The sequence below is a fragment of the Mustelus asterias genome, chromosome 23 (assembly GCF_964213995.1).
Source record: "Mustelus asterias chromosome 23, sMusAst1.hap1.1, whole genome shotgun sequence".
Taxonomy (NCBI): Eukaryota; Metazoa; Chordata; class Chondrichthyes; order Carcharhiniformes; family Triakidae; genus Mustelus; species Mustelus asterias.
Genome location: NC_135823.1, coordinates 12,604,177 through 12,628,054, shown reverse-complemented (window position 1 = coordinate 12,628,054; position 23,878 = coordinate 12,604,177). Strand labels below are relative to the sequence as shown.

General features: G+C 44.8%; 1 protein-coding gene across 1 annotated transcript in view; it reads right to left on the bottom strand.

Moving 5' to 3' along the window:
- Positions 1-7,792: 7,792 nt before the first annotated feature.
- LOC144510892 (ectonucleotide pyrophosphatase/phosphodiesterase family member 7) overlaps positions 7,793-23,878 on the bottom strand; it is a 40,968-nt gene continuing 24,882 nt past the window's right edge. Inside the window, exons 3-6 of the mRNA XM_078240954.1 lie at positions 20,929-21,552; positions 19,260-19,506; positions 10,014-10,129; positions 7,793-8,414 (exon numbers count right to left, since the gene is read on the bottom strand). Of these exons, the coding sequence (XP_078097080.1) occupies positions 10,017-10,129; positions 19,260-19,506; positions 20,929-21,552 (984 nt within the window). The 3' untranslated portion in view covers positions 7,793-8,414; positions 10,014-10,016. The remainder of the gene's footprint in view (positions 8,415-10,013; positions 10,130-19,259; positions 19,507-20,928; positions 21,553-23,878) is intronic.

Below are 23,878 nucleotides of genomic sequence, written 5' to 3'. Positions count from 1 at the left end.
CCTCCCCCACTCCACCTTCCCACGGGCCCCATATGGGGGCTTACTGATCCCTTACCCACTACACTGATGTGTGCCCAGGTGACGGCATGCATGCGGAGTTCAGGTAGCAGTCAGGTGAGTTTCATTGATGGGTAGATACTCTACAGTACAGAAAGAGGCCATCTGGCCCATCGAGTCTGCACCGACCACAATCCCACCCAGGCCCTACCCCCATATCCCCACACATTTACCCACTAATCCCTCTAACCTACACATCTCAGGACATTAAGGGGCAATTTTAGCATCACAGCATCATCATAATGGTGCTTAGCAAGTCGTCATCACCCTCCTGCCTGCCAAAGAAACTCGCTAACTCCTCTTCCTCCTCCTTCTCTTGCTGGGTGGCCTCCTCCCCAGTGACACCTTGTTGGCCGGCCTCCACGTCCTCCTCCACCAGAAGGTCCCTCGCTGCTGCGCCAGGTTGTGAAGGGCACAGTGCACCACCACAATGTGGGAAGAAATCAGGGAACTATATTGTAGGGCCTACCAAGAGTAGCCGCATTTTGAGGAGTCCTATGCACCTCTCCACTATTGAACAAGTGGCAACGTGGGCCTCGTTATACTGGGTCTTTGCATTTGTCTCAGCCCTCCCCACAGGCATCACCTGCCAAGTCCGAAGCGGGTATCCCAGATTCCCCCATGAGCTATCCCTGCACCCTGGGCTCCTCCTCAAAGACCTCCAGGATATCTGAGCTCCTCAAGATGAAGCTGCTGGGGTGTCTGGCGCAGATGTGCATGATATTATGGTCACACACCAATTGCACATTTAGGGAATGGAAGCCCTTTCTATCCATGAATCATCGTGGATTCTGAACCGAGGCCTTGAGGGCAGCATGGATGCAGTCTACAGCCCCCTGCACATTTGGCATCCCCGCAATGGCCGCGAAACCTGCAGCCCGGGCTTCCTGCTGGTCCTGGTCCAGGTCAGATTTAAGATACTGGCCAGCCCAGTCATAGAGGGCATCTGTGACTTCCTTCACACCATTGGATGACTGACTATGAAATACCACTGGGGATCTAGAAGGTGGCATAAAAGCTTGAAGTGGCTGTCAATTTCACAGCCACAGAGAGTGGGTGCCTCCTCCTGCCCCAAGGTGCCAGGTTCTGCAACAAATGGCACAGATGTTGCACTGTCTCCTTTTGGAGCCGTCGGCGGCACACGATGTCCGACAGTTGTTCGAAGGCCACTCGTGTGCAGAGCTGCTGGGGTCTCCACTTCCTCCTTCTCCGGCGCCCCCCCCCCCCCCCCCCCGCCCCCCACCCCCCACCCCCTTGGCAAATGGCGGCCATGTCCTGCCTCTGATGGCCGTCTCCTTCTACTCCTGCGAGTGGTAAGGCCTGGGCCCCCTGTGCCTGCAATTCATCCTCCTGCTCCTCTCCCTCAGCTCCAGCAGCAACCAAAAGAACAGCAAGATCAATCAGTTGCATCACAAAGCCATCTCGTCAATCTGAAGCGGGGGGGGGGGGATTTGGTGAGGGGAATTTGGAGAAGCGGAGAGACAGATGGAGAGGTTATGGAATTCTGCTTGCCTCTAGCCCAGTAACACACACTGCCCTTACTGCCCATTCCCCCCTACAACCTCCCCAGCAACACAGCCCCCCCATAGCCCTACACGGCCCCCCCCATACCCCACACAGCCCCCAGCAACAGAACCCCCCATGCCCCCACACTGCCCCCCAGCAACACTGCCCCTCTATCCCCTCCCACTGCCCCCAGCAACACTGCCCCCCCCCCCCCCCCCGCACCCCAATCCTCCCGCCAGTAACACACACCCGGAACTCATGCAGTAGTGGCCACAGACAGTGCTGCTTGAAAAGTCCTGAGGCTGCAACACTGCCACCTGGGTCCATGCTGAAAACCAAATATCGGACACCATGATCAGCAACAGCCCCCAACCCTTCCCACACACTCGCAGATCCCTCCCGACCCAAAACGCACCATGGCTGCCACGAAACGACCCCCTGTGAGCAGGATAGAGCCTTCCGATGGTAGGCACTTCCCTCTGATGGAATGTCAGAAGCTGACTTTTAAAGAGGAGGTGTTTTCCAGACAGATCCAGCTGAGGCGAATGAGGTGATTAAGGTAGGCGGGCTCCTAAATTGGGACATGCAGCTCGCTAATTGCACTGAGATGAATGCAAAAATATTTAAATTGACGTTGTGCCCGTTTTGGGCGGGCTCTTGATCGCGCCGATTTTTTTCCCCCGTAAAGTGGGAACTTCACGAAAACGGGCGCATATCACGCTAATCACCCCATGTTACCACTTTCTCACGCCCGAAAATGGACGCAACGCGGTGGCAAAGTTCCGCCCAAGATCCCTTTTTGAACTGTTGCGATCCACGGGTGGGATCCTATGACCTCATTCGCTCTCACCCTGCTGCCAGTGAGAATGGAGAATTTGGTGCTCCCGCCAAAACTCCATTTGTTGCAGCGGCACCAGAGGATTCCAGCCGCGGCCGAGGTCGGAGCTTTCTCGTGCACGTGTTTTAGGAACCCGCAATGTTGTTCGGAAGGGATTTCCGGGATTTTGACGCAGCAATAGTGAAGGAGTGGCAATATAGTTCCTCATTAGGATTGTGTGTGACTTGGAGGGAAACTGCAGGTCGTGTTGCCCTTGTCCTTCTAGGTGGTAGGGGTCATGGATTTGGAATATGCTGTTGAAAGGGCTTTGAGTTACTGTGCTACATCTTGTGGCTGGTGCACATTGCTGCCACTGTGAATATTTAAGGTGGTGGATGGGGTGATTATCCCACCACTGGATTTTTAATAATAATGTCTGAAGCTGCTATACACTAACTGATATAGGTTCATTGAAATAATTAGTCAACAATTCCATGATTGTGGCATCATACAACCATTAAAATGTTGGCTGGTGAAATAAGTCAGCAGAGGCCTGTGTCCCTTCACTAGATTCCCTTTTATTTACAAGCTCTATTATAGTTCATAGTGTTACAGGTTCTATGTCAGCATCAAGAGTGCCAAAGACCTGATACTCAGTTATATACACAGAAACGACTCCCCGATTGAACTCATTATTACCTGCCCAATCAGGGAGTTCATATTCCAAGAGGCCAACCTCAATGGCCCTTCCTCCCCCTCCCCCGCCCAACCTCCGTTCAAGGAACCTCAGCAGTTCAAGCGCTTCATGTGTCTCTTTTGACATTTCAGTGCAGGGTCCGGATCTTCCAACTCGACATCAGAAGTTGGAGGGGTGTATCTGATAGGTGCCCATCTCTTTTGTAGCGAGTGCCGGAGTTCTAGTTCACCCCCTCCTCGGGCAGCAGAGGAGTAGCTGCAGCTTTGTCTGCAGTGTCCATTTCAGACTCCAAAGTTTTAACTACGGGTGGCGGAGAGGTGGGACTGGCCGGTCTGGGAGGACTCTCCTCGGCTCTGGGCCCGCTGGGCTGGGTTGGCTCTGGGGCTGACTTATTTCGAGGCTTGCACCTGATCTAGGTGTTTTTTCAGGAGGCCCTCTCCCATGCATATTTGGTAAGATACAGGTCACGTCCTGGACTCATCTGTTCCAGGTAACCATGCGGGACCATTTGTGTAATTCTTCACCCAGACTTTATCACCAACCCCCAATTGCCTCTCATAGCCTCTGCATTGGGCTTCATATTGCCTTTCCACCTTCCCGCCTACCTCTCTACCCCAGGTTTGGGAATAACAACTTCTGGACTGAGGTGGGAGCTGAAGCATCTTTAATCCAGTCTGCCAAAGGATGTAGACCTGCTTTGCCTACTTTATAACCCAGATAGGTCTCTTCCAGAGAACAAATTACAAGGTTTACCACAGGTGGCCATTTACCTGGACGACATTCTCGTTATGGGTAAAACAAAGGCAGAACATCTACAGAACCTGGAGGAAGGTCCTTAGACAGTTTTTAAACAGCCAGCATGTGCATAAGGAGGGAGAAATGCTTTTTGTTGTCTAGTTTGCGGAATGGACAGCACCTACCACAGAAGAAACCATAGAAACCCTACAGTGCAGAAAGAGGCCATTCGGCCCATCGAGTCTGCACTGACAACAATCCCACCCAGACTCTATTCCTGTAACCCCACATATTTACCCTGCTAATCACTCTAACCTACACATCCCAGGACACCGAGGGGCAATTTAGCATGGCCAATGTACCTAACCCACATATCTTTGGCGTGTGGGAGGAAACCGGAGCATCCGGAGGAAACCCACGCAGACACTAGGAGAACATACAAACTCAGCACAGATAGTGACCCGATACTGGAATTGAACCCAGGTCCTTGGCACTGTGAGGCAGCAGTGTTAACCACCATGCTGCCCATTTCTTACGCCACCTGTGGTGCCTATTATGATCAATTGAACAGGCTGCTGATGCCCCAAATGGCAACCGTGTGTATTGATAGAGGCCCTTATGGGTGTTGATTGTGGCATATTTCTGAGAATCCTCATCTAGCTGCAACTGCAAATAAGCATGACTCATATCTAATTTTGAGAATAAGAGTCCCCCTGCCAGCTTTGCATATAAATCCCTAACTGGGGAATCGGATATTTGTCCAGTTGTGAACCACGGTTTATTGCTTGTTCAAAGTCCCCACAAAGATGGACTGAACCATCTGGCTTCATAATAGGCATCATAGGTGCTGTTCATTCCACAACTGGACAGGTTTTATTACACCTTCTTGTTCCAATCTTGTAATTTCTGTTTCCACTCTTTTCCTTAAAGCAAATGGAACCGGACATGCCTTGCAGAATCACGGGACTGCGTCCGGATCAACGTGTAATGTCGCTTTGGCTCCTTTTATTGTTCCTAGCCTCTGAACACCTCTGGTTATTTTAACAGGACTTCACTCGCATACCATTCTCCAACTGGAAAATGTTCACCCAATCCAGTTGGATTTCTCTCAGACAGTTTCGCCTCATTAGTCTCGGACCCGAGCCCTCCACTACCATTAATGGAAGCCGAACCAGTAGCTTTTCGTAAGAAACTGGAACAAATGTTGTACCATAGGTGTACCCACAACTCTCAGTGGTCCCCCTTCAGGATAAGGATTGAAGTCTAGTACGAGTTTTGCTGAACACTGCTTCCCCGACTGCGATACGGCTGCACCTGTGTTGACCTCTATTAATATTGCTCGTCCATTCAGCCTTAAGGTTATTTTAATAGGTTCTGATTTGGTCATTGTTATGCAGTTTAATTCAGCCTCATCGGATGTAGGTGCATCCTCCAGGTAATCGGCCTACCTGTCTTTTCTTCAATCTAGATTTTGAGACTTTCTTTTGCTGCTCTGACTCCAAATACCAGCAACAGTTAGTGTCTTGCTGGGTGGGATTCTGCAGGGGCTGTTGTCTTTCTCGTCCAAACGTGGCCTTGTTTTGGCGCAATCCTGTGTTCAGACCTCGGTTTACTTGTTTCCGGATCCTTCCTGAGGGCATCTATATCATTGCCTGCCCCTAAGTGGTGGTCCCCCTAACTCAGTTGCACTGGCGTTGGTGTCCATTTCCATTGGGAACCCTTGTAACTCATATGCACCACTTGCCGCCTTTTCCAAAGACAAAGCCAGTTGTAGTGCTTGTTTGCAGTCCAGTTGGGCCTCCAGCAGCAGGCATTTTTGGATCGTCACATTATTTATCCCGCATACCAGCCAGTCTCTTAGCATCTCATTAAGCATCAACCTGAATTACCAGGCTTCTGCCAGATGTCTCAACCTTGTTAAGAAAGTCATAGCAGACTCTGCCATCACCCAGGGTGCCGAGTGAATGATCGGGTCTCCCTCCTCCCCCCCCCACCCCCACCAGAGAATGATTGGGCCGAGTAAAACCTTCTCAGGATCAGAGGTGGCTTAGGGTCATAATATTCTTTCACTAGGTCTGCCAGTTCCTGGAAGGTTTTGGTCATTTGGGTCATTCTTTTTTCTCGTTGCCACTGAAGTAAGTCAACAGTGTCAGAATCCCTTCACCAGATTGCCTTTTATTTCCAGGCTCTATTATAGTTCATAAAGCGCTACAGGTTCTATGTCGGCATCCAGAGTGCCAGGAGACCTGACGTTCCCAGAAAAAATGGACTTACCTTGCATTAAGTTGACCTTTCTCTACACCCTAGCTATGACTGTTACACTACATTCTGCACTCTCTCATTTCCTTCTCTATGAATGGTATGCTTTGTATAGCACGCAAGAAACAATACTTTTCACTATATATTAATACATGTGACAATAATAAATCAAATCAATCTACTTGTGAGAGAACCCTTGGGGACGAGAGACCATAATAGAAAGATAGAAACATAGAAAAACTACAGCACAAAACAGGCCCTTCGGCCCCACAGGTTGTGCCAAACATATCCCTACCTTTTAGGCCTACCTATAACCCTCCATCCTATTAAGTCCCATGTACTCATCCAGGAGTCTCTTAAAAGACCCTATTGAGTTTGCCTCCACCACCACTGACGGCAGCCGATTCCACTCGCCCACCATCCTCTGTGTGAAAAACTTCCCCCTAACATTTCCCCTGTACCTACACCCCAGCACCTTAAACCTGTGTCCTCTCGTAGCAGCCATTTCCACCCTGGGAAAAAGCCTCTGAGAGTTCACCCGATCTATGCCTCTCAACATCTTATATACCTCTATTAGGTCTCCTCTCATCCTACATCTCTCCAAGGAGAAAAGACCAAGCTCCCTCAGCCTATCCTCATAAGGCATGCCACTCAATCCAGGCAACATCCTTGTAAATCTCCTCTGCACCCTTTCAATCTTTTCCACATCTTTCCTGTAATGAGGCGACCAGAACTGAGTATAATACTCCAAGTGGGGTCTGACGAGGGTCTTATATAGCTGCATCATTATCCCCGGACTCCTAAACTCAATGCCTCGATTGATAAAGGCCAGCACACCATACGCCTTCTTAACCACCTCCTCCACCTGCGGGGCCGATTTTAGAGTCCTATGGACCCGGACCCCAAGGTCCTTCTGATCCTCTACAGTACTAAGAGTCCCAGAACAGATCACTCCATTTAGAAAAAGACCCATCTATACCCACTCTCTGCCTCCTTTGGGCAAGCCAGTTCTGGATCCACAGGGCAGCAGCCCCTTGGATCCCATGCCCTCTCACTTTTTCGAGAAGCCTTGCATGGGGGACCTTATCAAACGCCTTGCTAAAGTCCATATAAACCACATCTACCGCTTTCCCTTCGTCAATGTGTTTAGTCACATTTTCGAAGAACTCCACCAGGCTCGTAAGGCACGATCTGCCTTTGACAAAGTCATGCTGAGTATTCTTGAGCATACTAAACCTCTCTAAATGCTCATAAATCTTGTCCCTCAGGATCTTCTCCATCAGCTTACCAACCACTGAGGTTAGACTCACCGGACGGTAATTTCCTGGGCTATTCCTATTCCCCTTCTTGAAAATAGGAACCACATCCGCAATCCTCCAATCCTCCGGCACCTCTCCCGTTTCTAATTCTAATATGGTAGAATTCTTTGTCAATGTGGGTAGTGATGTAGTTGATTCTGAGACCAGGGTTCTGAATCTCAATAAAGGTAACAATGATGGTATGAGGCATGAATTGGCCATGATGGACTGGGAAACATTACTGAAACATCACTCCAGTGGAGCCAGGTCTCCAGCTCCCCGCAACAGGGGAGCTATACTAAACCCTGCTGGAGTGAAATACTCCTGACCGAGGGGGAGAGGCTAGCAGGCCTGGAGACTTCAGTCCCAGACCCGCTAACGGTATTTAAAGTACAAGTAAATAAGTTTCACACCCAAAAGTTGCATTTCACTTCCTTTATTTCTGGGTTTCTATGATTTCAAGTAAGAAATATTTGTCCCTTGTGTCCTAATGAATGAAATCAAAAGAATCAATTTTGTGTCCTGTGACTAGCAACGCGAATTCTACGGCCGTTCATGCCGTGCCGCCGCCTCAAGCAAGGACAGAGAATTTGGCGCTCATCAAATCTCCGTTCACTGCAGCGGGATCAGAGAATCTATCTCAATATCTGTGGTGATTGTGGTGAACAAGAATTAGTGCAATATCTGAACATCACTGACTGTTGTTTCAGCTCGAGGATAATAGCAGGATGAGATTTGTATTTTTAGCATGCAGTTCGATCACTTCTATTTTTATAAAGAAACATTTAATCAAATTGTCTCCTTTTTTTTAAAGCAGAAATTTTAACACCTTTCAAACTGGGGGTGGATCCCAATGTGAACAAGAGAGTAATATTCCCCCCACTAACATGATGACATTTCAAGATTGCTTTAACAGGTGGATTTCAAACATTCTTTAAACATTTTTATAATTGATAATTGGCTATGGTCATCTTTTCGGATGGATTTCAAAACTGTTGCTGAAGTTTCCTTTCCATTGTGTCTTGCAGAATGTTCTTGTTTAGATCTGGTAATTAAGAAACAAGTTAGATATTACGTAACTAAAAGTTCCTCAAGTAAGAACATGTTTAGATCACATTAGTTTAGATATAGTAAAAAAACAGCTTTGTAATGCACTTGTAGGAAATTTTGCACAGGCAGGCTCTTTGTGACTTGGACAAGCACTAAGCTTTATTTTTCATAATTTTACATTGTCTGCTTTTTGCAGTAATTGAATTTCAAAGGATTTCTTTCTTGATCTGTTTTTGAACGGGTTGCACCTGAACCGAAATGTGACTGGCGTGCTTGCAAGGACGTTTGCTAGTGCTGTTAAGGAGGCTTTTAACTAACATGGCAGGGGTGTGGGATCCTGAGAGAGGGTTCAGCAGGGGGAGATACACAGCCAAAATTAGAAGAGACAGCAAGTGAGTCAGGAAGGTATAGAAGTTACAGGCCAGTTAATGCACAAGGGAGTTTGGCAAGATTGGATGGTATTTATTTTGAAAACAAGGCAGATGAGTTGAGACACATATTAAAACATGAGGGTATGATGTCATTGCTGTCACTGAGACATAGTTGAGAGAGGGACAGGATTGGCAGCTCAATATTCCAGATATAGGATCTTCAGAAGGGACAAGAAGGAGGTAAAAAAGGAAGGGATGTCACAATTTGATCAGGGAATCAATTACAGCAGCAAGAAGGGACATCTTTGAAGGCTCTTCTAATGGAACCATATGGGTAGAACTTAAAAACCAAAAAAGAGCAATCACATAGCTGGGAGTGTTCTATAGACGTCCTAACAGTCCAAGAGAAATAAAAGAGATGATATGTAGATTGGTTAGAATTGGATTGTTTTCTTTAGAGCAGAGGAGGTTGAGGGGGGACATGATTGAGGTGTATAAGAGTATGAGAGGTATGGACAGGATGAATAGAAAACAGCTGTTCCCCTTAGTTGAGGGGTCAATCACTTGTGGGCATAGTTTTCGGGTGCAGGGCAGGAGATTCAGAGGGGATTTGAGAAAAAAAGATTCAATCAGCGGATGGTGAGAATCTGGAACGCACTGTCTGGATATGTAATGGAGGCCGGAAACCTTACAACCTTTAAAATGTATTTGGATGCGCTCTTGAAACATCAAAGATATGGGACAAGTGCTGGAAAGTGGAATTAGCATGACTTTAGTAGTAGTTATTGTCGGTGCAGACTGACAATAGGCCAAAGGGCCTTTTCTGTGCTGTACAACTGTTTGACTCTATGGCCGGAAGTTTACTGCCCTGCCTGCCACGGAATCGGAGCAGGTGAGGGGCGGGCCATAGAAAGGTCCATTAACTTCAGGCGGGATTTTACGGTTTCTGGACGAGCGAGGGCATAAAATCCCACCCTATGACTCCACTTAAGAGTGGAGACTTGAGGAGGGTCCCGGGGTGCAAGACAATTGCTAGTCGGAGGTTCAGATTTACCAGGCAATTCCCAAATAGGCCAGTGTGTCTGGACTTCTCCAGGGTCCCACTGCTCATCTTGGATTATTCATCTGGACTCCGACAATCTGGAGATTGAATGGTCTGGGCTATAATTGTTAGTATTGGGTAGGGAACCATACCATAGTCAATTATTTTAAAGTTTCCTTACCGTTCATTTCTTTAAACAGCCGTGGTAAGTCACAAGTGCTGTCGCTGCTAAGGCCAGGAGCGAGAGAACAACACTAAAAGCTATCACTGCAGGAAGATGATCTGATCTCCTCTCCTCTACAGGGCATATAAGAAAATGAAGTAAATTTGACTTGCTGTCTCAGATTCCTTTGCTGTATTCACTGGTAATTTCGAACTTCAATCTGTTTAGCTGAAATGTGCAACTGAAATTTCCCAACATCACATTCCCACCCTACCAGGGGTGGTGATAGCCTAGTGGGATTATCACCAAACTATTCATCCAGAAACTCAGACCATGATCTGGGGACCTTTGTTCGAATCTCGCCATGGCAGATGGTGGAATTTGAATTCAATAAACATCTTGAATTAAGAATCCACTGATGATCATGTCATTGTCGATTGTTGGAAAAATGTATCTGGTCCACTAATGTCCTTTAGGGAATCAGTCTGGTGAACCTTCACTGGATTCCCTCAATAGCAAGAATGTCTTTCCTCAGACTAGGAGATGAAAACTGCACACAATATTCAAGCTGTGGCCTGATCAAGGCCCTGTATAATTGCAGCAACAGATCCTTACTCCTATACTCAAATCCTCTTGCTATGAAGGCCAGCATGCCATTAGCTTTCCTCTCCGCCTGCTGTACCTGCATGCCGATCTTCAGCGACTGTTCCACCGTGACACCCAGGTCATGTTGCACTTCCCCTTTTCCTAAACTGCCACCATTCAGATAATAATCTTCCTTCCTATTTTTGCCACCAAAGTGGATAACCTCGCATTGATCCACATTATATTGCATTTTTCAAGTATTTGCCACTCAGCCAGTCTGTCCAAGTCACCCTGCAGCCTCTTCGCATCCTCCTCACAGCGCACACCGCCACCCAGCTTAGTGTCATCTACAAATTTGGAGATATTGCATTCAATTCCTTCGTCCAAATCATTAATGTAAATTGTGAAGAGCTGGGGTCCCAGCACTGAACCCTGCGGTACCCCACTAGTCACTGCCTTCCACTCTGAAAAGGACCCGTTTATTCCTGCTCTCTGCTTCCTGCCTGCCAACCAGTTCTCTATCCACATCAATACGTTACCCCCAATACCATGAGTTTTAATTTTGCTCACTAATCTCGTGTGGGACCTTGTCCAAAAGAAAAGCTTTTTATTTTGACACAGCGGTTGATGTGGTGTATATGGATTTCAGCAAAGCGTTTGATAAGGTTCCCCATGGTAAGCTTTTGCAGAAAATACGGACACATGGGATTGAGGGTGATTTAGTGGTTTGGATCAGGAATTGGCTAGCTGTAAGAAAACAAAGGGTGGTGGTTGATGGGAAATATTCATCCTGGAGTTCAGTTACTAGTGGTGTACCACAAGGATCTGTTTTGGGGCCACTGCTGTTTGTCATTTTTATTAATGACTTGGATGAGGGCGTGGAAGGATGGATTAGTAAATTTGCGGATGACACTAAAGTCGGTGGAGTTGTAGACAGTGCGGAGGGAAGTGGCAGGTTACAGAGGGACATAGATAAGCTGCAGAGTTGGGCTGAGAGGTGGCAAATGGAGTTCAATGCGGAAAAGTGTGAGGTGATTCACTTTGGAAGGAGTAACAGGAATACAGAGTACTGGGCTAATGGTAAGATACTTGGTAGTGTGGATGAACAGAGGGATCTGGGTATCCATGTGCATAGATCCCTGAAAGTTGGCACCCAGGTTGATAAGGTTGTTAAGAAGGCGTACGGTGTGTTAGCTTCTGTTGGTAGAGGGATTGAGTTTCGGAGCCAGGAGGTCATGCTGCAACTGTACAAAACTCTGGTGCGCCCGCATTTGGAGTATTGCGTACAGTTCTGGTCACCGTATTATAGGAAAGATGTGGAAGTGTTGGAAAGGGTGCAGAGGAGATTTACCAGGATGTTGCCTGGTATGGTGGGAAGGTCTTAAGAGGAAAGGCTGAGGGGCTTGAGGTTGTTTTCGTTAGAGAGAAGAAGGTTCAGAGGTGACTTAATAGAGGCATACAAGATGATCAGAGGATTAGATAGGGTGGATAGTGAGAGCCTTTTTCCTCGGATGGTGTTGGCTAGCACGAGGGGACATAGCTTTAAATTGAGGGGTGAGAGATATAGGACAGATGTTAGAGGTAGGTTCTTTACTCAGAGAGTAGTAAGAGCGTGGAATGCCCTGCCTGCAGCAGTGGTGGACTCGTCAACGTTGAGAGCGTTCAAGTGGTTATTGGATAAACATATGGATGATATTGGAATAGTGTAGATTAGAGGGGCTTTAGATTGGTACCACTGGTCGGCGCAACATCGAGGGCCGAAGGGCCTGTACTGCGCTGTAATGTTCTATGTTCTATGTTCTAACCTGGGAAGCCCGGGTTTCAGAACTTGAATAACGGCTGGAGTCACTGTGGAGCATCCACAAGGTGAAGAGTATCATGGATAGCGCATTTAGAGAGGCGGTCACAGCGCAGGCAGGTAGGAAAGGAATGGGTGACCACAAGACAGGCAGTGTAGGAATCTCTTGTGGCTATTCCCCTGCAAAACAGATATACCGCTTTGGATACTGTTGAGGGGAATGGCCTCTCGGGAAAGCAGCGACAGCCAAATTCATTGCATAATGATTGGCTCTGCTGCACAAGGGGGAAGTAGGAAGTGTGGGGGATGCAATAGTTATGGGGGATTCAATTGTAAAGGGAATAGCTAAGCTTTTCTGTGGCCACAAGTGAGACTCCAAGATGGTATGTCGCCTCCCTGGTGCTGCGGTCAAGGATGACTTGGAGCAGGTACACGACCTTCTTAAGGTGAACAGCAAGTGGACGTGGTACACATTGGTCTAAAAGATATAGGTTACAAAAAAGATTACATCCTAAAAGCAGAATAGAAGGATCTCAAAAATCTCAGGATTACTACCAGTGCCACGTGCTAGTCAGAATAGAAATAGCAGGATATATTGGATGAATATGTGGCTGAAGAGATGGCGTGACAGAGGGTTTATGATTCCTCATAGAATCCCTATGGTGCAGAAGGAGGCCATTTGGCAAATTGAGTTGGCACTGCCTCCTTTACAGAGTATCTCACCAGACCCTCTCTTCTACCCTATCCTCGTAACTCCACACATTTACCATGACTAATCCATCTAACCTACACTGGAACATTGGGATTGGTTCTGGGAGAGGTGGGACCAAAAATAACTGGATGGATTACACCTGGGCAGCACCAGGACTGATGTTCAAGTGGGAGTATTTGGTACAGTACTTGGGGAGGGTTTAAACTAAATTGGTAGGGGGATAGAAAGCTATGCAAGGAGTCAGAGGAGGGGGAAACAAGAACAAAAATAAAAGACAGTAAGGGGAATAAGAAAAGTGACAAGCAGAGAAATCCAGGGCCAGAATCAAATGGGGCCAACAGTGAAAAATACTGGGAATGGGAACAGTAATGTTAAAAAGACAAGACTTAATGCTTTGTGCCTTAACTTGCGGAGCATTCGCAATAAAGTGGATTAATTAATTGTGCAAATAGGCGTAAACAGGTATGATATAATTCAGCATTTAGGAAGGACAGACAAAAAAGAAAGGCAGTGGGGTTGCATTGCTGGTTAAAGAGGAAATTAATGTAAAACTGAGGAAGTATATTAGCTCCGACATGTGGAATCTGTATGGGTAGAGCTTAGCAACATTAAGGGACAAAAAACATCAGTGCAGGCTGTATATAGACCCCCCAAACTGTAGTGATGATGTTGGGAATGGCATTAAACAGGAAATTGGGGACGCACGTGATAAAGGAACATCTGTAATTATGGGTGACTTTAATCTGCATATAGACTGGACAAATCAAATTAGTCACAATACTGTGGAGGAGGAATTCTTGGAATGTATACGGGATGGTTATCTGGATCAATATGTTGAGGAACTGGAGAACATGTCATTCTAGACTGGGTATTGTATAATGAAAAAGGAATAATCTAGTTGCGCAAGGCCACTTGGGGATGAGTGACCATAATATGATAGATTTCTTCATCAAGATGGAGTAATGTAGCTGATTCTGAATCTTAAAGGAAACTACAATGGTATGAGTCACGAGTTGACAGTGATAGATTGGGAAATATTATTTATAGAGATGATGGTGAATAGGCAATCGCAAATATTCAAAGAGCACATGGGTGAACTGCAACAATTGTTTATTCTTGTCTGGCGCAGAAGTAAAGCAGGAAGGTGGCCAAACCATGACTTACACAAGAAATTAGAGAAAGTATTGGATCCAAGGAAGAGACATATAAATTAGCCAGAAAAACAAAACACCTGAAGATTGGGAACAGTTTAGAATTTAGTACAAGAGTAAGCTTGTGGGCAACATGAAGACTGACTAAAGGTTTTTATAAGTTTGTGAAGAGAAGAAGATTGGTGAAGACAAATATCAGAATTACAGTCAGAAACACGGGAATTTATACTGGCGAACAAAGAAATGGCTGATTAGCTAAATATATACTTTTGTTTTGTCTTCACAAAGAAGGACATAAATAAAGTACCAGAAATGTGGGGGAACACAGGGTTTAGTGAGAGGGAGGAACTGGGGAAACTGATGGGATTGAAGGCTGATAAATCCCCAAGGCCTGATAATCTTCATACCAGAGTACTTAAGGAAGTGTCCCTTGAAATAGTGGATGCATTGGTGATCATCTTCCAAAATTCTAAAGAGCCTGGAACAGTTCCTACAGATTGGAGAGTAGCTAATGTAACCCCACTATTTAAAAAGGAAGGTGGAGAGAAAACGGAATTATAGACCAGTCAACCCTGCTGTCAGTAGTGGAGAAATATCTAGAGTCCATTATCAAAGATTTTCTCGCAAAACATTTGGAAAACAGCAGTAGAATCAGATAAAGTCAACATGGATTTACGAAAGGGAAATCATGCTTGACAAATGTACTGGAATTGTTTGAGGATTTAATTAGTAGGGTTGGTGATGGTGAGCTAGTGGGTGTAGTTTATTTGGACTTTCAGAAGGTTTTCGACAAGGTCTCACATAAGAGATTAGCATGTAAGATTAAAGTGCATGGAATTGGGGGTAGTGTATTGAGATGGATAGAAAACTGGTTGGCAGACAGGAAACAAAGAGTAGGACTTATCTCTTTTTCTGAACAGCAGGCAGTAATTAATGGGGCATCAGTGTTCAGATTCCAATTATTCACAATATATATTAATGATTTAAATGAGGGAACTAAATTTAATATCTCCAAATTTGCAGATGACACAAAGTTGGGTGGGAGGGTGAGCTGTGAGGAGGATGCAGAGATGCTTTAGTATGATTTGGACAAGTTGAGTGAGTGGGAAAATGCATGGCAGATGCAGTATAATTTGAATAAATGTGAGATTATCCACTTTGGTAGCAAAATTAGGAAGATTGATTATTATTTGAATGGCTTTGGATGGTGAGGGGGCAATGTGCGATGAGACCTGTTTGTCCTTGTGCACCAGTCGCTGAAGGTAAGCATGCAGGTGCAGCAGGCGGTAAAGTAGGCAAATGGTATGTTGGCCTTCATATTGAGAGGATTCGAATGCAGGATCAGGGATGTCTTGCTGCAATTCCAGATGTGGCCTTGGTGAGGCCACCACTGGAATATTGTGCAGTTTTGGTATCCTTATCTGAGGAAGGATGTTCTTGCTGTTGAGGGAGTGCAGAGAAGGTTTACCAGACTGATTCTGGGGTGGTGGGACTGACATAAGAGGAGAAATTGAGTTGGTTAAGATTGTATTCACTGGAGTTCAGAAGAATGAGGGGGGATCTCATAGAAATCTATAAAATTCTAACAGGCTCAGGGTAGACGCAGGATGGATGTTCCTGATTGTGGGGGTGTCCAGAACCAGTATAAAGATACCGGGCAAACCTTTTGGGACTGAGATGGCATAACAGTGAGAAAACAGGGGTGTTTGCGCCAGTCTCTTGGCGCGCTCCGCATCGTAATCTTTCAACGCTCATTGCAGTGAAAGCTTCCATGCAGATCACGCTGTCATGGAGACTCCAGGCTATCAGTTTCTGCTCAGTGACTCTGCGCTGTCACGTGTCATGAAGGCCGCCTCAGAGAACGCTTACGTGAAGATCAGAGGCCGAATGCCCGTGACCGCTGAAGTGCTCCCCAACAGGAAGAGAACAGTCTTGCCTGGTGATTGAGTCGCTGAGCAGAAACTGATAGCCAAGTTCCGCAGCAGAGTCGCTGAGCAGAAACTGATAGCCAAGTTCCGCACACATGAGGACGGCCTCAACCGGGATCTTGGGTTCATGTCACACTATCTGTAACCCCCACAGCTTGCCTGGACTTGCAGAATCTCACTGGCTGTCCTGTCTGGAGACAATACACATCTCTTTAACCTGTGCTTAATGCTCTCTCCACTCACATTGTTTGTACCTTTAAGACTTGATTACCTGTAAAGACTGCATTCCAACCATTATTCTGCAAATTGAGTTTGTGTCTCTGTATGCCCTGTTTGTGAGCATTTCTCCACTCCACCTGACGTAGGGGCAGCGCTCCGAAAGCTAGTGGCATTTGCTACCAAATAAACCTATTGGACTTTAACATGGTGTTGTTAAACTTTTTACTGTGTTTACCCCAGTCCAACGCCGGCATCTCCACTTCATGACTGAGGCAATGCCAAGGGGTCGTGCTAGGGTACTGCTCAGTCATGTCCTGGTCCCATTGGGGCTATATTTACCTCTGCATCTCACCAGTGGGTTTCCTTCACCTGATTCCTGCAAGGCAGCGCCAACAGGCCCCTCTGGGGAGCTACATTGAGGAGGATGTCCTCATCTTTGATGCGGGGGAAGGGGTTCCTCATGTCCGCAGAGTGACATAGGGGGAAGAGTTGCCCTTGTGTCTGTGGGGATGTCTCCATGTACGTGCGGAGGGTAGAACGTTTTAAAATCAGAGTATAGAGTGGCCTCGGTTATCTTTCTCCAGCCCCATCCGCCAATAGTGATAGTGATAGTGTGGGCTACGACTGCAGAGTTTTTTTTTTGCAGAGTGCTGCATTATCTGGTGGGGAAAGCTGGCTGTGCAGCCTGTGAGCATTGCACCAGTTTTCTCACCTCAGCCAGCACTCTGTGCAAAAAGGAGAAAACACCAGCCAGTCTCTCTGTAATGGTTACCATTATCTTTGACATTTATTTCTACTTGTGCGATCAATTCATCCACCTGGCTGCATGAATTCAGATAAAGAACTTTTAATTCTGTCTTTTTACTATTTTTCCTATTCTGACACCATTTGCTGTGCACTTTTCATCGAATCATAGAATTGCTACAGTGCAGAAGGAGGCCATTCGGCCCATAGAGTCTGCACTGACAATAATCCCACCCAGGCGCTATTCCAGTAACCCCACACATTTACCTTGCTAATCCCCCTGACACTGGGGTCAATTTAACAAGGCCAATAAACCGAACCCGCACATCTTTGGACTGTGGGAGGAAACCGGAGCACCCGGAGGAAACCCATGCAGAGACAGGGAGAAAGTCCAAACTCCACACAGTGACCGAGACCAAAATTGAACCTGGATTCCTGGCGCTGTGAGGCAGCAGTGCTAACCACCGTGCCGCCCCATTTTCTGTTTGTATTGTCATGTGTAGTTGTGATATTATTAATTTTGTAAAAAAAAAGTTTTTTTTAAATGGACACAAGTCGTGAGGCTGGCAGTTGACCTTATCCCCTGCAATGTGGTTGAGCTTTCGGAAAGATCTGAGTGGATTACAAACCTGAAATGACCTTTGAAATTCAGTAAATCCTCAAACAGGCAAGGCTTTATCTAAAGGTGTCAAAATCTTGGCACTTTTTGAACACTGCAACTGATTGCACTGGTCTTACTTGCAAAATGACTTGGTATTTTGACCAGGTCTCATGATAGCAGCCATTTTAAGCTTTTGAACTTTGTAAACACAGTAAGAAGTTTAACAACACCAGGTTAAAGTCCAACAGGTTTATTTGGTAGCAAAAGCCACACAAGCTTTCGAGGCTCTGAGCCCCTTCTTCAGGTGAGTGGGAATTCTGTTCACAAACAGAACTTATAAGACACAGACTCAATTTACATGAATAATGGTTGGAATGCGAATACTTACAACTAATCCAGTCTTTAAGAAACAAAACAATGGGAGTGGAGAGAGCATCAAGACAGGTTAAAAAGATGTGTTAAAAAGATGTGTATTGTCTCCATACACATCTTTTTAACCTGTCTTGATGCTCTCTCCACTCCCATTGTTTTGTTTCTTAAAGACTGGATTAGTTGTAAGTATTCGCATTCCAACCATTATTCATGTAAATTGAGTCTGTGTCTTATAAGTTCTGTTTGTGAACAGAATTCCCACTCACCTGAAGAAGGGGCTCAGAGCCTCGAAAGCTTGTGTGGCTTTTGCTACCAAATAAACCTGTTGGACTTTAACCTGGTGTTGTTAAACTTCTTACTGTGTTTACCCCAGTCCAACGCCGGCATCTCCACATCAGAACTTTGTAAAGCCATTTTGTGTGCTGAGCCACCGGAAGAACTCTGAGAAACAACTTCAGAAAAGGTCTTGGCAAAGAGGAAGTTTTTTTTAAAAAATCAATTGCCGTTTCTGCCAAAAATGTACAGGAAACCTGCAAATTCTGTAACCACACAATTAGTAAGGATTAAGAAACCCTCTTTCCCAAAAATCTGCTAACCTGCTGAATGCACCTGAAAGGCAAACACCAAATGGTCCACTGCAGAAGCCATTGCAACTGTTAACTGAACCTCAAGTTACAACCCTTTCACCTCATTGTGATTGTACTAAGACTCAGCTATCTCACCTGAGGACTCCAAAGATGCAGCACTGATTTGAGCTGAAAAGCAGTGACAGAATTATTATGCGAAACATCAAATGCCTGGGCATTTCAGAGTCGAAGTGGATCTTACTTGGCCAGCAGTAACATTAGCTGGGATGGTAACAAAAGATATTTTATAAAGCTGTCAGACAGAACGCCTTTGTGCATGTTGATGAATTACTTATCTTTCATGAATGGAATAATCAATCTAGTTGCAATATATATTTAAAATGAAAATTTACAATGTTAAACACCATCAGTAATTACATGACTAATGTTACTAATTTCCATAACTGTTCCCAATGGCATGAAAATATATTAACCAGTACATAATTGAAAATAAGTAACGTATCTTCCTCTTAATGTTACAGATTGCACATAAGTGTCAAAGAAGCCTATAGATAAACTACTCAATACCTGGCTTATCGAGTCCATTTTTAAGTGAATCCACCAACATCCCTTCAGTGTATATTAACGATGCATTATTAGGTTCGGGCTTGACTCCTAATAACTTGCACATCAAAGGATATGTATGAATGCTGTCAAAAGGTTCTGACAGGTAGGCACTCTTAAAATCAGGGCCAAAAGCTCGGAAAATCATCTTCATGTCCATTTGGTCATTGTCAAATCCATGGTCTCCTTTATTAAAGTAAATTATGATTCTCTGAAATGATAAATAGTTGATTGAAGAATATCTCACTGGATCTCACAGTACTCAGAAAATGAAGATTTCTGCTATGACTATCTTTTTTCCAAAAATTAGCTGTTGTGTGTTTCAAGTTAACAAAACATATAATCTCTTCTCTGAACTTGAGAGTTCATTGTGCCAGAATTTATTGTAAAAATAGCAATAAGACTAAAGGAAATTCACCCTTATTAATGAGTAATCAGGTAGCAACTTCAAGTGAATGCATACGTGCAGTTAAATGTAAAAATCTGGAAGGCAGAGCTGCATTTGGAAAATTTCAACACAAGGAACAGTAGAAATGAAGATGTAACAACTTGTTTCAATAAGAAATGAACTACCCTATTAAGGTAATTTCAAAATTCATTCAGGGGATGTGGCCATTGTAGGCAAGGCCATCATTTTTTTCCTATCCCTTATTGTCCCTAAACTGAGTGATTTGCTAGGATATTTCTGAGGGCAGTTAAGAATCTACCACATTGTTGTGGATCTGGAAGGACATGTAGGCCAGACCGGGTAAGGACTGTAGATTTCTTTCCCTAAAGGATATTAATGAACCAGATGGGTTTTTACAACAATCAACAATAGTTGCCATAGTCACTATTAGTGAGACTAGCTTTATCTTCATGATTTAGTGACTGAATTTAAACTTCATTAGCTGCTGTGGTGGGATTTGAACCCATGTCCTCAGAACATTAGTCTGGCCTTTGGATTAATGGTTCAGTGATGTTATCACCTCTCTACTCTGGTAGCAAAGCATGTTGGAAGAAGAGATGCTCAACAATTTCAAAAGAAATCGGCTGGGTACTTGAGCGAAATAAATTTGCATGGCTACTGGAATGGTGGGACTGCCAGGATTGCTCTACAGAGAACTTGAACCCGATGGGACAAAACGCCTTTTTCTGTGCTGCAACAACTCGATGCCTTTATGACTCTAGTTTCAAATAAATTCTTGATCTCAGACTGGTCTTCCAGAGAAAGATAAACCAAATCTGAAGTTTGTAGAATGCTTCTATCTTAAGTGGTCCTGGAGTAAATTTCTGTCTTCTCGCAATCTGCAATGATGTGTGGAAAGCATCTCAGCTGGGTGGGTAGGGAAGTCTGCAGGATTAAAAAGGAATTTTGTTGCTACTTTACTATTACATTACGACCTGAAAATGTGGCTATTAATGGACTGAGAAAAATGGCAAAAATTGAAGATGGAATTAAAACATGTGGAAATAATTTGGGTTAGAAATTTTGTAGAACTATGAAAGAAATGAACATATTATGAAGGATCAGACTTTCAGATTATTTACTGTTTAATTTATATAGAAATTTAAAATTTACATGATTTGATTGAATTATACTTTCCATGACCCTTATATAGTTAAAACATAAATAAATGTGCTTGTTACTTACCCCATTTATATTATAGCCATTGTCTCCATAAACAAGGATTGGTAAAATACGATCATTTTTACTGTAGTGAAATCTTTCCGGAAACTCCTCCTTTTTATAGACGTTTAAATGAGGATGGGCATTCTTCAGTGCCTGGTAGACTTCTTCTGTCTTTCCTTTCTTTGGTAAAAGCATCCCAAAACCTCCATAGTCTAAAAGCTCAAACTTAATATTTTTAAAATTGATAAATTTTGACAGCTTGATTTCATTCACTTTAGGAGCTTTCTTTACTGTTGTCATTCCATGGTCTGAGGTTATTATAACATTTAGCTTATCCTTCAGGTTGTGCCTCTCAATGCTGTTTATTAGGTAACCAATGGTTCTATCAATCTGTCGAATTATATCACGTCTCTCTTGTGTCTCTGGTCCCACTTTATGCCCAATATGATCAGGCTCTCCATAGTAAAGAGTGACAAAATCAAAATCTTCCTTTTCAAACCATTCCAAGACAATATCGATGTTTAGCCTCCATTCCGTCTCATTAGCATCTGGGTGAGTTAGTGATTCGCCAAGAGATCTATACAATGCTTGCCCACCGTATGTCACATTTCCTCCTGGATAGTGGAATGATGCCACTTTTTTTCCCTGTGAGGAGAATTCCCATTCATGAAAATATCATCTTCTAATGGTGCAACAGGAAAATGTACCAAGTGGCGCATCCAATTAAAAAAGGACTCAACAATATTGGAATGAAGCAAATCTCAAATTTTACAAGTATTGTTTAAATGGAGGGCTGTCTACAATAAAACTCTAAGTTGGTGTTAAGCATGTTCGTATAATTCTATTTATGATTCTTGCAAAACACAATTTAGACTGAGCAAAAATGGAAAGTAATTGCAATGCTAATGCTACATGTCTATGGAAGCATTTGAGTGGGATCTATAAGAGTTTGGGAAAGCAGCAGGACCTGCAGTATACTGAGCAATGATGTGAATTAATTAAGGACATGAGAGAGAATGAGGGCTGATACAGCTGACAAATACAAAATACAGCAGGTACTAGAAATCTGAAATAAAAACAGAAAATACTCAGCATGTCTATCAGCATCTGTGGAGAGAGAAAAACAAAGTTAATAAGTAGTTCTTGGTAATACGGAACTTGAGTATTGCTGAAAAAAGAGACATGGAATTCAGGGAAACTTGGCGAGATGGATCTGAAACTGGCTTAGTAATAGACAAAAAGGGTGGTGGTCGAACCCTGTTTGAGTGACTGGTGTGCCACAAGGATCAGTACTGAACAAAGACCAAGAACAAAGAAAATTACAGCACAGAAACAGGCCCTTCGGCCCTCCAAGCCTGCACCGACCTTGCTGCCCGTCTGAACTAAAACTCCCTACCCTTCTGGGGACCATCTCCCTCTGTTCCCATCCTATTCATGTATTTGCCAAGACTCCCCTTAAAAGTCACTATCGTATCTGCTTCCACTACCTCCCCAGGCAGCAAGTTCCAGGCACCCACTACCCTCTGTGTAAAAGATTTGCCTGGTACATCTCCTTTAAACCTTGCCCTTTGCACCATAAACATATGCCCCCTAGTAATTGATTCTTCCACCCTGGGAAAAAGCTTCTGATTATCCACTCTCTCCATGCCTCTCATAATCTTGTAAACTTCTATCAGGTCGCCCCTCAACTTCTGTCAATCCAGGAAGAACTCCAGTTTCTCCAGCCTCTCCTCATAGTTAATGCCTTCCATACCAGGCAACATCCTGGTAAATTTTTTCTGTATCCTCTCCAAAGTCTCCACATCCTTCTGGTAGTGTGGCGACCAGAATTGAACATTATATTCCAAGTGCGGCCGAACTAAGAAAAGTTTTTAAAAGTTTATTAGTCACAAGTAGGTTTACATTAACACTGCAATGTAGTTACTGTGAAAATCCCCCAGTCGCCACACTCCAGCACCTGTTCGGGGACTGAGTGAGGATTTAGTATCACCAATGTGCCTAACCAGCACGTCTTTCGGAATGGTGGATGAAACCGGAGCTTTAACAACACCAGGTTAAAGTCCAACAGGTTTATTTGGTAGCAAATACCATTAGCTTTCGGAGCGCTGCTCCTTCGTCAGATGGAGTGGAAATGTGCTCTCAAACAGGGCACAGACACAAAATCAAGTTACAGAATACTGCTACCTTCTTGCATGTTTGTAGAAACTTGATGTCTGTGTCGATATGCGCGATCTTCTTGGAGATCCTCTCCACTTGGAGCCGGCAGTTTGCGGTGTCGATGGTAGTCATGATGTGGAGATGCCGGCGTTGGACCGGAGCACCCAGAGGAAACCCACACAGACACAGGGAGAACATGTAGACTCTGCACAGTCTGTGACTCAAGCCGGGAATTGAACCCGGATCCTTGGCGCTGTGAGGCAGAGGTGCTAATCACTGTGCCACCATACCGCTGTATAAAGCTGCAACATGACTTGCCAATTTTTAAACTCAATGCCCCAGCCGAGGAAGGGAAGCATGCCATATGCCTTTTTGACTACCTTCTCCACCTGCGTTGCCACCATCAGTGACCTGTGTACCCGTACACCCTGATCCCTCTGCCTATCATAGAATAGAATCCTTACAGTACAGAAGGAGTCCATTTGGCCTATTGAGCCCGCACTGACCACAGCCCCACCTAGGTCCCACCCCTGTAACCCCATACATCCACCCTGCTAATGCCCTGACACTAGGGTCAACTCAGCATAGCTAATCAACCTAACCCGCATATCTTTGGACTGTGGGAGGAAACCCACGCAGACATGGGGAGAATGTGCAAACTCCACACAGACAGTGACCCGAGGCCGGAATTAAACCCGGGTCCCTGGCGCTGTGAGACAGCAGTGCTATCAATACTCTTAAGGGTTTTGCCATTTACTGTATCCTTCCTATCTGTATTAGACTTTCCAAAATGCATTACCTCACATTTGTCCAG